The 16,602-nt window shown below is 42.2% G+C and overlaps 1 protein-coding gene across 3 annotated transcripts in view; it reads left to right on the forward strand.

Moving 5' to 3' along the window:
- POC1A (POC1 centriolar protein A) overlaps window positions 1–16,602 on the forward strand; it is a 91,581-nt gene that overhangs the window by 7,448 nt on the left and 67,531 nt on the right. For all 3 annotated transcript variants that reach the window (XR_012589283.1, XR_012589282.1, XM_074602308.1), the window contains exons 4-7: window positions 1,830–2,009; window positions 3,115–3,222; window positions 4,575–4,690; window positions 10,971–11,104. Coding sequence is in view for 1 of the 3 variants with exons in the window: in XM_074602308.1 (XP_074458409.1) it covers window positions 1,830–2,009; window positions 3,115–3,222; window positions 4,575–4,690; window positions 10,971–11,104 (538 nt within the window). In the remaining 2 variants the exon portion in view is untranslated. The remainder of the gene's footprint in view (window positions 1–1,829; window positions 2,010–3,114; window positions 3,223–4,574; window positions 4,691–10,970; window positions 11,105–16,602) is intronic.

The following is a 16,602-nucleotide window of genomic DNA, read 5'->3' on the forward strand; positions in this document are numbered from 1 at the left end:
AGCTTGTAACTTCAATTGTAGTTAACTTCAGTTTAACTAAACTTTCCTGGAAGAAATTATCACAATGACATGTCAGCATATATATTATTAAAAGGCCCAAGGTGGATTATGATTAAAATTTAACCGTACTGCTCATCAATCTCCTATAAAGAGATGAAAAGTGTCATTTTGCTATCTCCAGAGCTGTGCTGCTAACACAGCACGTTGAAAATAAATTACAGTGCAAACTTGTTAGATTCCTCAGAAGCTAAAATTTTAAGAAAGGGCTGGGATGTGATGGGAAAACCGAACTTAAAGGATATGTTGTGTGACTTTTATCTTGGTTGCTTAGGGATGTGAGCTCTGTAGTCTAAATTGCACCTTCGGCTGTCATGTCAGAAAAGGGTGAGTGTGGAAAGGGAGTTGTTATTGTTATGCCAGTTGTCAGTGCCTCAGTGCATGGCACCTTTAATCTGTGTTCATTTAGCATTCCTTGTCAATTTACCTTCTTTAGATAGAACAAAAAAAAAAAAAAAACAAGGAGGCTGAATCAGGATTGAGACCTTCAGTTTGCTAGTTTTGTGCCGTCGTTAAAAGGGAAGGGAGAAACTGCCCTATAGTCTCTTTGCGGGCCAGGACTTTATTTCCAAGGAATCTGAAAACTTGCAGTCCCTCTGAAAGGTGATATGTTACTCAAGGAGATAATGCTACACTGGTGTATAGATTTTTGTCTTTGGGGTTTGTTTTTTTTTTTTTAAGCCAGGCTGACAGAATTTTGTAATCTCATGTTTCTGCATGAGTTTTTATCAGACTTGGGGATGTTCTGTGGTTTTGGACAGAAAGCTAACTTTCCTGAGAAGTAACCTTTATTGTTCTTTGCCTTCTGGCAGCTAAAAGATTAAATAAAACTAGGCAGCTCTGACCTTTTCTGGGGAGGGAGGGAATGTTACTGGAAGATATATAGTATTTTGATTTTTGGCCTTTACAGTTTTAGCCTCAGTATAAAGTCTGTTAAATCCTAACAGAGAAGGGAGCAAACCACAGTGTCTTTCTGTTGTTCTCTTCTGACTGTGAATATGGAGCTCCTGGTAGTACAGTACATGCTGGAGATCTATTTTGGACTAAGAGCCCCATATACCTGTTGGATCTCTAACTACGTTTTAACTTTCGATCTCTAAATATGCCTTGTGTTTATTTGCCAGAAGAATGCCTTTTGCATTTATTTGGAAATGACGGGTAAAGGAGAATAACAATACCTTGTATTTCGTCTTGCCTGGCTAAGTTAATGGTAGCTTGCTCCACGTTATACCACGTCAGGCATGCTGAGTTCAGTTGTTATTTCCTGTGTGGTGCCCCATCGGAAGCGTTTGGCTGGAGTATGGGCCATTACCGGATTAGCTGGGAGGTATTTGCCTGTTTGTCTCTGTCTAGATGAATTGTGAAAACACTTACCTCCCTCCTCGCCTGCCTTGCAGCAAAGGACCTGGTAACATTACAGAATCTCAGCGCCTTCTTTTGTATTGATGTTTCCATAAATGTTGTCTTTAAATGGTTGCACAAATTTAACAATAGCATTTTTTCCCCTGTATAGGGAACGTGGGTTGTTTCCTGTTGGATTGGGCTCCAGTATTGAACTGGAACAACTGGTTTTAGCTATGTATTCTGTATAGCCTGTGAAGCATGTGTTTGTTTGGGTTGATCAACATTTTCTTCTTAATGTAAGCACATGCAGTTCCCATAGAAATACTGGTTAATAGCACGCTCAGCATACAGAAGCTTTGTGTTTTCAGGTACATAATGTCTTTGCTGTCCGATTGTGCAGTTCTAAAGTATCCTTCCTTTCTGTATAGCAAAGGGGAATCTACTGTCTTCAAGGCTCATACAGCAACTGTAAGAAGTGTTCATTTTTCCAACGATGGACAGTCCTTAGTTACAGCTTCTGATGACAAAACAGTCAAAGTGTGGACGGTTCACAGGCAGAAGTTTCTATTCTCACTTAGTCAACACATAAACTGGGTTCGCTGTGCCAGGTAAGGACAGCTTTCTGATAAATAGAGATGGGGGTTTATCCCTCAAAGCAGAGACTGAGTATCATGGTCTTGCGTAACACGTTTCTATTCAGGATAATTCAACTGTACCTAGTGACTGAAATATGTTCTTGTGTACCCACTTTGTGTTTCTTCAGTGATCTCTGTCAAGCAGGGACTTTCCTGCTTAGTGATTTGTTGTGTTTTGCTTCTGCCTGGTATGGAGGCTTCTGCATCTTGAAGTTGCCAACAGAAGCAAAATGAGAGATGTATATTATTATGCTTATTTCAGCTTAGTTACTTTTAAACTTGTCATGTCTCCAGTTATAAATCATCACCTGTGCTCCTTTGAAAATGCTGAAAGCACTGCCACTATGAAAACATTATTTCCTGATGACTCTCTCAGATTTGGCTTTCAGTTGTCGATCTCAGTTGTTCTGAGGAGTTTTTATGCATCTAGGATGAAGTCACAGTTTCTCTGTAGGGAAAAAGTTTATTATAGCTCTTGAATGTGGTGGTGACTCTATATATACCTATGCTATAGGTGCCCACAGTAAAGCAGAAAAATGTTTTTCCAGTATGTATGGTGGTGATCTCTAGATAGGGACTCAAGTCCTGATGCTGTAAAATGTATGCCTCTGCAGAGAGATATTGATATCTGTCTTGTATACGAAATTTTGAGATAGGAGCTTAATATGTTCTTCTAAGGCACTCAAATAATGAAGTTTCTCCTGCTGCTGCTGTTATCTTGGGGGTAATTGTATTGCTTTGAATGCTTGTGGCAAAGGTAAGAATTATTTTGAATCGTGGTCAAGAAACAACTTGAGATAAATTGAAACAAGTAGGACAGGAGATCTTAAGTCAGACTCAAGACTTTCTTGAGGGTTATTTTATGTGCTTGTGGAAGCAGGGATAGTTTGAGGGCTTATGGCTTGCTTTTTTTCCCATCAATTTACAGCAATCATATTTGTAGGCTTACTGATGCCAGCGTGACGTCTTGAAGAGCAAGGCGTGTTTACTAACATACTTTGACAGCTGGCCAAATCCAGTTGACCCTGTACACCTCTTGTTTGGGGGCATTTCTTAATTGCTGTAACTCTTGTTTTAGATTCTCTCCTGATGGACGATTGATAGTGTCAGCCAGTGATGATAAAACTGTCAAACTGTGGGATAAAACCAGCAGAGAATGCATACACTCCTTCTGTGAGCATGGGGGGTAAGTACCTGGCGGTGCAGGAGGACCAGCCACCTTGTGATTTCTGAAACGGAGGTGTCTGGTGAATGTACACCTGGCTTCGTGACTGCAGTCAGAGGTTCTTGTCCTGGCAATCCTTTCTTCCTCTTAAAAAAATCATTAGCACCTATTGCAAAAGCAGCCAGCAGAGGATGAGATGAAAAAAGAGCTTCCAGAATTGGTTTGGCTTTTTTATGACTTCTCCAGTTTGGAACCTTGAGGGTTATATTTCAATAACTGTCCAATGCGTCAAGCCTTAGTTTCTTTATGCTTATTTTTTTGAGATGCTTAAATTGTGTCAGCTATGTTACGCGTTTTTTATTTTGCTCTGAGTTGAAGTAAATTAAAAGAGCAAAAGCCTACTGGCAGATTGGTACTTGGATGCTTTATTTCATCTTCAATTTCTTAAATGACAAAGTTATTCCAGAAACCACTTTGTATTCAGAAAAGCAGCTGTGGAATTGGGATTTTTTTCATGAAGAATATCGAGCCACAGCAGAAGTTAATTTGTCCAGAAACACAAAACAAGTCCTTGGAGAAGTGAGACTAGAATCTTTCTAGTTTCTCACTGCATTGAATTTCTAAGTACAAATTTCTGTTCTTTCCAGGTAATATAGAATGACATTAAGGCGAATTCAGACAGTGTTATTTTTTTCCAGTGCTTTTAGGAATATAGCTTGTCCAAACAACCAATTAAAATATCTCAACTTCCTCAGCATTTTTTACAAGAATTCTCAAAGGATAATTTATTTCATCCAATTTCTTGTGTGGTTTTGGTGTGGAGTTAGGAGGTGCCCTTCAGAGAAGGTTCTGAAGGTTTTGCTGTGTGTGCAAAATAATTTGATTGCATACAGGTCCAGAAAGGAACTTGCTCTCAGCCTTACTACCTTCCAAGTGGCAACATATGATTTCAGGCACAAATTCAGTTAAGTTCTATCCTAAAATTAGTTAAGTGTAATAGAAGAAAAATATCTGTTCAGTCTTGTACACACCACTCTAGAAATCCTGTTAATTTAATAGAAGACACATATTATGCAAACATTAAACGAACACTTGAAAATGTTGTTGTGACAGTTGGATCCATCATATTTTGGGAGGCTTGTATCTACAGCTCCTACAGCTGTAATGCAAAACATATGCTTAGATAAAATCCTGCAGTCTATTTGGTGTTACAAGCAAGCTCTTAAGAGAAATTCAGCGCTACAAATTTTCACGTTATCTGGTCCTTTCCGTATTGTTCACTGCATCATGATGTAGCTTCCCTTCTTGAAAAGACCTTTTTGATCTTCAGCAAGAGTTGAATGTAAACAACTGGATTTAACTGCAATTTACAGGTTTGTGAATCATGTGGATTTTCATCCCAGTGGTACATGCATTGCTGCGGCTGGCACAGATAACACAGTGAAGGTGTGGGACGTTAGGATGAATAGACTTCTTCAACATTATCAAGGCAAGTTAAGATATTGGAAAAATCAGACCTTTCCACATTTTGATATGAATTGCTCTGAAGTCCAAGGACTGGTTCTCCATCATCTGCTGCTTTTCCAGAAAGGCACTGGGTTAGGCCTGCCACTGGAAGCGTTTTTTTCACCAATCGTCATGTTTTGCTTTGTGTTAGCTCCGAGACTGATTCTCACATTGATGAAAAACACCTCTGGCCTGATTTCTCCTTCTCTGTGCACCACCAAACAGCAAAAAAGCCATGATGCTGAAACTGTCCCATGTTGCAGGGTGTGTATAGGTGTTATCTGCCATGCCACTGGTCTCGTTTTCACTGTTCTTGAAGAAATTTTTAATAGTAAAAAGGATGTGGCCTTTGCCCCTAAATAAGCCTATAGGAGGAGTAGGATGCTTTCCAGCAAAGCAAAAGGTTAAGTTCCCAATGAGAAAACTAGGAAGAGTTAACATAGAGGAAAATCAAAATCGACCAATTGCATTTCTATACCGTGATCCATGTTTACAGCTCTTTTTCCAGTATCTCCTTTGGTTTTCAGCTTCCAGAATTAGCTTTGACCTTGTTATGACTTGTCCAGGTTGGCTTGTCTTTGGAGTAGCTAGCTTTTATATTTAGAATTCTACATATTTCTTTTTTCTCTCTTCACCCTTACCTTCAAAATGGCATATCCTCTTCTTACCTCCTCTTGTCAAACTGATTAATGCTGCTATTTGGTAGAACTGGATAGAAAAGCCTCCTTTCCCATCCCTGCAAGCTGCTTGGAGTTTGATTGTCCTGTGTTGTGCATGTTAGTTGCTTGAGCCTAAATGTAGCTTTTCTTTCCTTTGCTATTAGTGATTTTTATGCCTGCTGTAGTATTTTGTAAATCCATATGTTCTCAAGTACTGTTTCCAGTACAGATAGCTTATTAAACTTAATTTTATTTTTTTTTTAGCTTTTCATGAAGACTACTGCTGGTACGCTAGTAAAGCAGATCAGAGATAGGGGGCTGGAGCCTGGTGTATTGTTCTTTCTGCCATCTGCATCAGATACTCTCGGTTCCTGCTGCAACAGCCTCACAGCTGAATGCCAGGCAGGAAAGGCAGAGTAGGAAAATAGCTTGCAGTTGATTTCTGCTAATTTTGCAAGTTGAGAGACAAAAATTGAGCTCTAAATTAAAGCTGTTGGTCTTCCTGGCTTTATGTAACTAAATTGTTTTTGACAGAGCTTTAGACTCCTTTTACTCACAAGGCAATGGAAGAATTTGCCGGCTCTCAATACGGGTTCTCTAGTTTCCCTTGACATAGAAAGGCACAGAAAGCGTAGCGATGTTTAAGTTGCAGAGTTCTTCTGTTTGTCTACCTTCACAGCAATCTGTGCAAGACTAGACTACTTCTGGGGGGTAAGAGTGATGGGAGTTACTCATCTCAAAGCAAATGCAAATTGCCTGCAGAGACGCGGTTAAGATTATGAAAGCCTTTGGGTTCCATAAAAAAAAGTAAGTAAAAGCTCACCAGAAAGAGGTGTTGCTGTGGAGTAGAAACAGTCTGCAAACTTCAGAATGCTTTTCTAATTCTGCTGTATATAGAGGGCTGTTCTCTTCCTCTTTGCATATAGATGGAACTACCATAATGGTCATCTGATCTGACTATTAAGCGCTGATGGTGACTCTACCATCACTGGAGCAGGGCTTTTTCTAGGATAAAAAAAACCCCACCATATTCCTTATTTTTAGAATCGGCTTATAGCTCCTGGATTGTGTTTTATTCCTGGCTTCTAAATGTAGGGTCCTCCTCTCAAGTGTATTGTCCCTGTGCAGTCGAGCACTCTTTGGACTCTTTTCAACTGTAAACCTGCCTGAGCTCCTTGAACTCTCATATAATGTGACTTATTTTTTTCTTCAGTTATTCTTATGGACTCATGGTCACTTCCAGTTCTCTGATAGTTAACAAAATCTAACGGAAGTCAAACCTTTTGAGGACTGTTGTTCCGGTTCATTGGTATGGAGCTGGTACAATTACAACAATGAATACCGACATGTGATTCTTTGTGTAATGAAGTATTGTTATCTTGTGACCTGTATCAAAACTTGGAAATGCCTTTCTGAAGTCTTGTTGCTAAATTACTAGGTAATGTATTTAAATACTAAAACAGTTTCAGATTGTCCTTTAACCTACTTTATCAGCTTTTCAACAGTGGCAAGATCTGCAGTGTGTGTTTCCAGTCACAGTATAACTTGGCTCAAAAATAATCTCTTCCTGCTTTCCACTTACTGCTATTAAATTGGCCAAATCTAATGCCGTTAAGGTTGGCTGCCAGGTTTATTTTTTGTGTCCTGGAGTTCTATGTTTCCCTTGTATCCCACCCTTACTGAATGGCATTTTAGAGTGGCACCCTTGCTATTGAAGTCATCTCTTCCTGTTATGAGTGTTATTTTTAACAGCTACTGTGTAAATCCTAATTGTGTATTAAACTTTGGACTAGGAATAGTCATAAAAGCCGAAGAAACCCTGAATTGCAGAAATTGCAGTGGTATCTTTATGCACCTGTGGCTGGAAACTGATGCATTTGTACCGTGTTCTGGAGACGCGTTTGTGAGTCTTGCTCTTCTGAGGGTTTATGCTCATGCCTTTTGGCTAAATCGGATTCGGTTTTGTGGCTCTGCCATGTGCAGCTGCCGCCTCCGTCCCACTAGGGGGCGTCTGCTCCCTCACTGCGCTTGTGCTGCCTGATGTCAAGGGAATCCATTTTAAAGATTGAGTTGCATCGAGGAGTTAATAGATTTAAGTGTCCCTGCCGCAGACTCTTGCGTGTTAGAGTTGGGTTGTTTTCAAAAACTGGTGAGTCTTTTAGCAGTGTTGCTCTTGTTGCTGGGACTTGTTCCAGCTGTGACATTTGTAAATGAAAGTTGGAAGTAGAGAGCAAGCTGCAAAATCTTTTCTGTGGTGTAGTGTGGTTCTTTTTTTTTTTTTTTTTGTCTTTTTAAGCTGAGTAAAGCGTGTTCTGGTCACATTTACTGTACAGGAGAGCAGGCAGATGCTTTATTCACACCTCTACTTGGGACTAACTCTTTTTGTACAGCAGATCAGCCCCCTACAAAAATGGACAATGTTTATTGCATGACTTTTTTTTTTCCCTGTGCAGAGCTGGGGGGTGCAGCTCTATTGCAGGTCTATAGAAACAGCTCTAACCTATTTTTTAATTGATGTTTAAAAAGAGCAATTGGTACTTCTATATGTTTCAGACAGGGCTGGATGGTGGTTATCTGTTGACTGGGGACTGTGGCTGTGTCTAGTCCATTGTAATTTTTCCTCTCACTGGTGGTTACTAAGTTGTTGCAACAACATAAAATTAGGATTGTCAGACTTAGAACAGTTATGTTCAGTCTCTATAGGCTGGCATGACTCAATTTTAGTCGTTAACCCCCCAGTTTAAGTCCTTTAACTGGCCATTATTTTTCTAGGGCTTGGCTGGCAGAAAGGTAGGCTTGTAGCAACAAATCACTGGGAGATGCCACCTTGTGCTGCACCAGATTTATTGATTACAACATAAAATCAAGTGAGGGTTGCTGGATGTGTTGGCAAATTTTTGGAGAGGTGTTGTGAATGGTCTCATGTGAGGTATGAGCTGGTTTGGCAGAAGAGAGATCACGTTTTCTCTGAGCTTATCACAGCCAAGAACTCCTTGGGCGCAGAAGCTGTGACTGCTTACGTGGCCATGGTCTGTGTGATTTCTTGACATTATGAAAAGGTTTTTTGGTGAAGCTGGAAATACTTTATTCACTATCTGGAATTTGGAGTATGTATCATTAACTTACCTGCCTCTGGTGTGATTTCTTTCAGGACCTGCCTTAGTTGACAAAGTAACGTTTGCTATCTGAATATAGACACTAATGGGGTGAGGAATATTACAAATCACTCGGAATAAAATTTTCAAAGGAGAAATGTATTTAGCACTCTTTCATGAGAAAAAACTCCACGTAGACTTTTTCTCCTTTAATACATAGTTTAATACAGGGCTGGGGGGGGGTAGATGAAGATCTAGCTGTGTGATAGAGGCAGTATTCACTAACAGGAATAACTGTTCAGAAGTTATCTGTGTTAAGGTTTTCTGCTGTGTGTTTTAGTAGTCCAGGTCAAGAGGAGTTATGTTCTCAGAACTTAAGCTGAGGTATCTAGTGTTTCTGAGAGTTTAAAAGGTAGATGTATTCTGTTTTACCATTGAGCAAGGTCATTTCGGATTTTTGCTTCAAATCTGCATCTGCAAAAGGTAATATTTGCTTCTAGTGTCTTTAAAATTGTATTTTGAGGGTCTTAACATGAAGTTTTGATTTGGAAGGCACGGTAGCCTCTCAAGGGAATATAAATTTTTTTTGGGGGGGAGGGGTGTGTAGTAGTAGTAGATTTGAGATACCAGAACATTTGGAGGGCACATAATACAATTAAGGCCTCATGGCCTGGACAGGTGTGCTCTTCGCTGGGTAAAAAACTGGCTGGATGGCCGTGCCCAGAGAGTGGTGGTAAATGGAGTTAAATCCAGTTGGTGTCCAGTCACAAGTGGTGTCCCCCAGGGTTCGGTGCTGGGGCCGGTTCTCTTTAATATCTTTATCAATGATCTGGATGAAGGGACCGAATGCACCCTCAGTAAGTTCGCAGATGACACTAAACTGGGCGGGCGTGTTGATCTGCTTGAGGGTAGGTTGGCTCTGCAGAGGGATCTGGACAGGCTGGACCGATGGGCTGAGACCAATGGTACGAGGTTCAATAAGGCCAAGTGCCGGGTCCTGCACTTGGGTCACAACAACCCCATGCAGCGCTACAGGATTGGGGCAGAATGGCTTGAAAGCAGCCCGGCAGAAAAGGACTTGGGAGTGTTGGTTGACAGCCGGCTGAATATGAGCCAGCAGTGTGCCCAGGTGGCCAAGAAGGCCAACAGCATCCTAGCCTGTATCAGGAATAGTGTGGTGAGCCGGACTAGGGAAGTGATCATCCCCCTGTACTCGGCACTGGTGAGGCCCCACCTCGAGTACTGCGTTCAGTTTTGGGCCCCTCGCTACAAGAGGGACATTGAGGTGTTGGAGCGTGTCCAGAGAAGGGCTACAAAGCTGGTGAGGGGCCTGGAGGACAAACCTTATGAAGAACGACTGAGGGAGCTGGGGTTGTTTAGCCTGGAGAAGAGGAGGCTGAGGGGAGACCTTATCACCCTCTACAACTACCTGAAAGGAGGTTGTAGAGAGATGGGGGCTGACCTCTTCTCCCTGGTGACAAGTGATAGGACGAGGGGAAACGGGTTCAAGTTACGTCAGGGGAGGTTTAGATTGGATATTAGGAGACATTTTTTCACTGAAAGGGTTATTAAACATTGGAATAGGCTGCCCAGGGAGGTGGTGGATTCACCATCTCTGGAGGTGTTTAAAAAAAGGGTAGATGGGGCACTGAGGGACACGGTTTAGAAGTGGCTCTTGTCAGGGTAGGTTAAAGGTTGGACTTGATGATCTTAAAGGTCCCTTCCAACCTCAACGATTCTATGATTCTATGTTTAATGTTACAGTGAATTTAAAAGTGTAGTTTGACTTTTTTCCTAGAGCATTTTCTTTAACTCTTTTCAGAGTAACTCCTAGGCTTCATCGTGATACAGGGAGGATTGCTGTATTGGAAGTTCACACTCTTGATAGTTCGGCTATTCATACTTGTTTTAAAGTTTTGGTGGTGAATTGGAGGGCTGAAGGAACAATGCTCGTACTGGATCATTTTCAAGTTGCTGATTATTCTTTCCTAGTTCCTCTGAAACCCAGTCTTGGTTAGAGTCGGGTAGTAAACCAAACGAACCTGTGCAATGCCAACTTTAAGTTTGTCTTTCATCATAATTTCAGTCATTTTAATGTACTAACATATAGATTATATCCTAGAATCACTTGGGAGTGAGAACAAGACTCCACGGTGGTAAAATATGTCAACGTCCAGTGCTCTCACAGAATCCTTTCGCTTACTTGCGCATATAGTTTCTTCTGGGGGCTACACTGGAAGCTTTTGTAGTCTTAAATCTCCTAGAATAATTGGCAGAGCTTCTTTCTTTTTCCTCTCAATAAAGTAGTGCCTATTTTTACAGGAATTTAATACTGACCTTGTTCTCCAATGCTTTGAAGAGTTTTTGTGGAATGTTTCCCCCATGATAATTTTCCTGTTAAACTTTACAACAGAAAATTGGAATGTGCTTGTACTTTATTTTATTCTTTTGCCTTGGGCTTATGTAAACTGGTCTTGGTGATTATTATGTACATTTTTTCCATCTTTAGTGCACAGTGCCGTGGTAAACAGTCTTTCCTTTCACCCTTCTGGAAACTATCTGGTTACTGCTTCCAATGATTCAACTCTTAAAATTCTGGACTTGCTAGAAGGAAGACTTCTGTATACTCTTCATGGTCACCAGGTAAGATAAAACCTTTTCTACAGTAATGTACAAACCCATAACAAACTGGGTGAATTTGTGCTCAAGCTTTTCATTTTTCAAGGCCAAAAGTCTTTAGGAAACTTCCTGGCATAAAATGATGATGATAGTACTAATAATAATCTGCAAGATCATGACTCTCTTGAAGAGAAGGCCTATGGAGAGGGAAGGAGGTAAGGCAGGAATGGAGAGGATGAGAAAACAAGACAGAAAGGGAGCTGCAGTATTGAGGATGCAGACCTGAGCCCTAAGGGCCACAGTCAGAGCTGTTTCCCAGACTCTAATCCTGGGTCTATTGTGCACTCTCTGTAGCTCTGACTCCCTCTCCAGAGTGAAGCAAATAACACTTGACCCCCCTGATTTAAGTGTTATGAAGATAAATGCCATTCACCTGGCAGGAGACTTGAGGACAGTAGCAGTAAAATGGAGAAAATATATTCTGGGGATGTGTTTTGGGAACATGTTTCCATTTTGTTAAGAGTCTGAATTAAATAATTGAAGGTGATAAATGCTGCTGGTTGGTTAAGTTTAACTGATTGACCTATTAGTATTATGCTGCTGGATGTGTTGCTTGTATGGTTAATTATATGAATGCTTGGAGCTCTCATTTTAAATGTTAAATGAAAATAAATAGACTAATTTAATTGTCCATGCTGAGTGGGGCTCAAAGGCATGGAGAAGCAGACCTGCTTTAAAGGTTCCCTTTCCAAAGGGATGAAGAGAATTGATGTTTAACCCATTTGTCTCCTTGTTAAAATGGGGGATGAGTCTTAAAGCATCAAAACCAGCTGTGGAAAAAAAACACAGCCTGAAGCTGTTGGGGGAGGTGGAGATGGTTCTGAGCAATAATGGTAGCTGTGTAAGATGCAAAACTGATAATTCTGGCTTCTTGTGGCTTTATTTAGTGACCACCTTGTCTGATGTCTAAAAAGATCACATTTGTTCTGTAACTTCTCTTATACTATGTGTCAATAAACTTTTCTCCTTTTTTGTCATATTAATGGAAAAATAGGACAACCTCATACTTAAAGCTCTGCTTTGTAGAAAGATCTGATTAAACTGACCAAAGGGTTCAAATGCCTTAACGAATGAGGGAAAGATAAATGCTGGCTATCCTAACGCGTAAACCTTGACTGCATAAAACTTTCTTAGTTTGAAAACAGGACTAAGTGGATACTCCTGTCAACCAAGGGCTGCAGAGCTTCAAACTGTTGTCCTAATCTCATTTTCATACTTCTCTTTTGTGTTAATTGGCCAAGTGAGTGCTTAGGAAGTAGATTTCTGGAAAAGAGTAAGCGTGAAGGGACCGTGGGTCTTCGCACCTCTTATCCTTGCCTCAAGAAGGGAGGTTATTGTTCAGCAGGAGGCTGAAACTGCTTTCCATTTTCCTCCCTTCTGAGCTGTAGGCTTCTCTTTGAGCGGTGCAGTGGCACAAAGAAAGGGTATTGCTTTGAATAAGAGTTCAAAACTGATGATGGTGATCGAGGTCTCTCAGAATTAGACAAAAGTCCCTTTAGGCTGATGCTGTACTCGACTCGGGCTTCTACAAAACAGTTTTTGTGAATCATCTGTTCAGAAGTAGAGTTAAAGCTCTGTATTATTCCTCCCCACCCCCTATCCTGTTTCAGATCAGTTAGAAGCCTGCCACTCTCTTCTAGGCATCTAACTGACATTCAAAATGCTTTGACACTGGCACAGCTGAAGGATGTCTGCCATTGTGGGGTTACATCTCCTTTGGTATTGCATTCTGGCCTTCTTGAAGGCTGTTGCACTGAGGTGGCTGTGAACCGTTCCTGGCATAGCCCTAGACAGGCATTCCCTCTGCTGGCATGTGCCATATTGCTGTAGGTTGGTGCATTTAATGCCTGTTTTAACTGATACCTTGCTTTTCTGCTAAAAGTGGTATGATAACCTGTGCTTCATTGACAATAACAACAGGCCCTGCTTTCATCAGAAGCTGCTGGGGTGGATTCCTGCGCTGGCTGCTTCTCTGGCCTGCTCTGCTCACAGATAAACCCAGGCCACTTAATACTGAGGGCTGCTTTTTTCTCCTCCAGGATCACTGTGATTTCTGCCAGTATATCTCAAGTGGCTAAAAATGAAGTGGGTGTGGATTTTTTTGGTTATTAAGTAGATTTGCCTTTTTCAGTGAGGGCTATAGGTTAGTCATCAAATGAACAGCCTGTTCTGAAGACATTCTTGAGTTGTGACTTTGTGTGGGTGAATATGCTGGTTGAGACTTTGGTCTGACTCTTGACAGCTGACTGCTGTTATGTTGTTCTGGGAAGGCTGGATGCGAATGGACACTTGAAGGAAAAAAACGTAAGGTCCTTTAGACATACTTTGACGCAACTGCTGGAGTGCCAGGAATTTGTTAGCAGCTGATTAGCTGCAGTTTACATAAGGGAGGATTGCCAAGTTTACATTGCTGTCTTTAATTGTAATGTAGCTGGCCTCCTTGTAGCAGAAGGATCGTTAGAGACAGAATTTGCAGCTTGGAGCTGACATCTTGCAGCTGCGAAATATCATTCTGTATTGTGCTGCATATTTTAGTTCTGGAGCGCTTCAAGCTGTGAAGTACTCTTGCCTAATTCCATAGAGATGAGACACTGGGTTGGTATGTAGGTCCACCTCTGGTACGGAATCATCATTAAGGAACAGAATGTTTTTGGGGCCCCTAAGTTACCTCTGGAGAGTGGCTAAAGGAGAGCAGGTATGTACACAGCGCCTGTCCGCCCTTTGGGGCGGTTTGATTAGAACATTTCCAGACTGACTTCCTTAGTGGAATGGAAGTTCTCGGTAAATATTTAGAAAACATCTGTATGGTTATGTTTATAAATAGGAAGACAGAAAATGCAAAGTTACGTTTCTCCAAGCAACCTTAACTTGAACTGTGAAGTAGCTGCGTTCCACCTACCTGGGTGGCATAAGTGCTCCCTGCTTTGCTGCCTGGCTAAAGAGCGAGATCTTCTGAGCAGGTGCACAGGAAACAAATGTGCTCCTTTACGGTCTCCTACCAGTTCTGCCTAGGTAGCATTAGACATCTGTGCAGGCTCAGTCGTCTTTGAAGAGTGTGAGGACGTCTCAGGGCTGCACAGAACTGGACCAGTGAAGGGAGGGAAGGGGTGTGTTGCAAACAGCAAACAATTGATTTTAGGTTAGCATTTCTGAGTATTAAAAGGAAATATGAGTGCTTTCTTCTTCCCTTGTAATTTTTTTTTTAAACTGAAGCTTTGAGGAGTTAAAGCTACTGAAGATTCAATTACAAGGTGCTGGTTCCTGGTTAGCTGTAGCCCTTACTCCCTGGCAAAGGAAGGTGCAGGCATGACAGTCTTGGTCTGTGTAGTGATACAGGAGTTTTTCAAAGCTCAGTGGACTGAGAATCATTGTGACTTTGTCAGAGGTATTCTGCATGAAAACATCCCTTGTTGCCATTGTCATCTGTGTCCCCCGTGCTTTTCTCCTCAGCTCCCTTTCACTCTCCCTTTCTCTCCTTTATTGTCCCCGTTGTGCAGTGTCTAGGAATCTGCCCTTTTTATCTAAACACTTTTCTTAGAATCATAGGGATGGAAGGGACCTCTGGAGATCATCTAGTCCAACCCCCCTGCCAGAGCAGGGTCACCCAGAGCAGGTTGCACAGGAACGCGTCCAGGCGGGTTTTGAATGTCTCCAGAGACAGAGACTCCACCACCTCTCTGGGCAGCCTGTGCCAGGGCTCTGCCACCCTCAAAATAAAGTTCCTCCTCATGTTTAGGTGGAACTTCCTATGCTCAAGTTTGTGCCCATTACCCCTTGTCCTGTCACTGGGCACCACTGAAAAGAGCCTGCCCCCATCCTCCTGACACCCACCGTTTAAGTATTTATAAGTGTTGATAAGATCCCCCCTCAGCTGTCCTTTTTCCAGACTGACCCAAGTCCCTCAGCGTTTCCTCATAAGAGAGGTGTTCCAGTCCCCTAATCATCTTGGTAGCTCTCTGCTGCATCCTCTCCAGCAGTTCCCTGTCCCTCTTGAACCGGGGAGCCCAGAACTGGACACAGACTCCAGGTGTGGCCTCACCAAGGCAGAGTGGAGGGGGAGGATGACCTCCCTCGACCTGCTGGCCACACTCTTCTTGATGCAGCCCAGGATGCCGTTGGCCTTCTTGGCCACGAGGGCACATTGCTGGCTCATGGTCATCCTGTTGTCCACCAGGACTCCCAGGTCTCTTTCCACAGAGCTGCTCTCCAGCAGGTCAGTCCCCAACCTGTACTGGTGCAGGGGGTTATTCCTCCCCAGGTGCAGCACCCTACACTTGCCCTGGTTGAATTTCATAAGGTTCCTCTTTGCCCAACCCTCCAGCCTGTCCAGGTCTCTCTGTATGGCGGCACAGCCTTCCAGTGTGTCAGCCACCCCCCCCAGCTTTGTGTCATCAGCAAACTTGCTGAGGGTGCACTCTATCCCCTTGTCCAGGTCATTGATGAGTATATTCTTGTCCTTACCTTTAGAGATGTAGGACAGTACGCAGCTCCGTCCGGCACATCTTTGTTTGCCAGTGTACAGTGCCTATGCTGACACCTTTTCCACTCTTCACGTCCTCTGTAGGGTATCTGTGTTGTTTGCAAAAAGGCAACAAACATCCATGGCTTTCATAGCTTTTTCTTTTTTTCAGCTCTTGCCTCGTTCTAAGGCTTGGATTTTCCTGTCTGATGCTGCTTCTGGAGGATATGTGCTGCATCCTCTACCAGACTGTGAAATAAGGGTGTCTAACTGTCACCTATCTTGTCCCGTGTATTTCTTCCTGCCTCTGTTGTCTTCTCTGAATTCAGCTTTCTTCTCCTACTATGTATCCTGCTATTGTCTTTCCCCTTTTCTGATGAGATTGAATAGATCTTCACAGCTGTGGGTGTCCTTGCTGCAAGTTCGTCATTGATCCTGAGATACAGACTGAGTGCTTCTGCCTTACCAAAAGGTCTGTTAATTTGAATTGGTCTTCATTGAACCCTCTTCACTGCTTTATCTGCTGCTGAAACCGAGTGATAGGTGAAAGGCATGTGACATCAGCATCTTGTCTCAGGCCCTCTTATGTTCTTTGGCACTCAAATGCATTTATCAAGTTTCTTACCTGCTCTTGGTATTTTTTTAAATGTCTTGATCACGTATTCTTAGCATCTTTTGCTACGCTACCCTCTGTCATTTCAATGTCCAAGTGTGACTTGCCCTCTTCTCCTGTGCCACGAAGTATTTGAAAGCACTGAGAACAGTGTCAGCAACTGCTCTGTTTGTTTATTATTATTCCTTTTATGCCTTGGACTGATGATCCCATGTCTAGGATCCCAGTGTGCTTGTTGCCGCCTCTCATTTGCTTCTCAGACCTCATTAGCACTTGTGTCGTCGTCTTCTCTTCGCACAATTAATCTAGTCTGGGAGAGTTTGACTGAATGTACTGGTTCTTATCTTCCCACTTCTACATCCCCTTTTTGTGGACAGTGGAAGAGGAAGC

The sequence above is a fragment of the Larus michahellis genome, chromosome 10 (assembly GCF_964199755.1).
Source record: "Larus michahellis chromosome 10, bLarMic1.1, whole genome shotgun sequence".
Lineage (NCBI taxonomy): Eukaryota > Metazoa > Chordata > Aves > Charadriiformes > Laridae > Larus > Larus michahellis.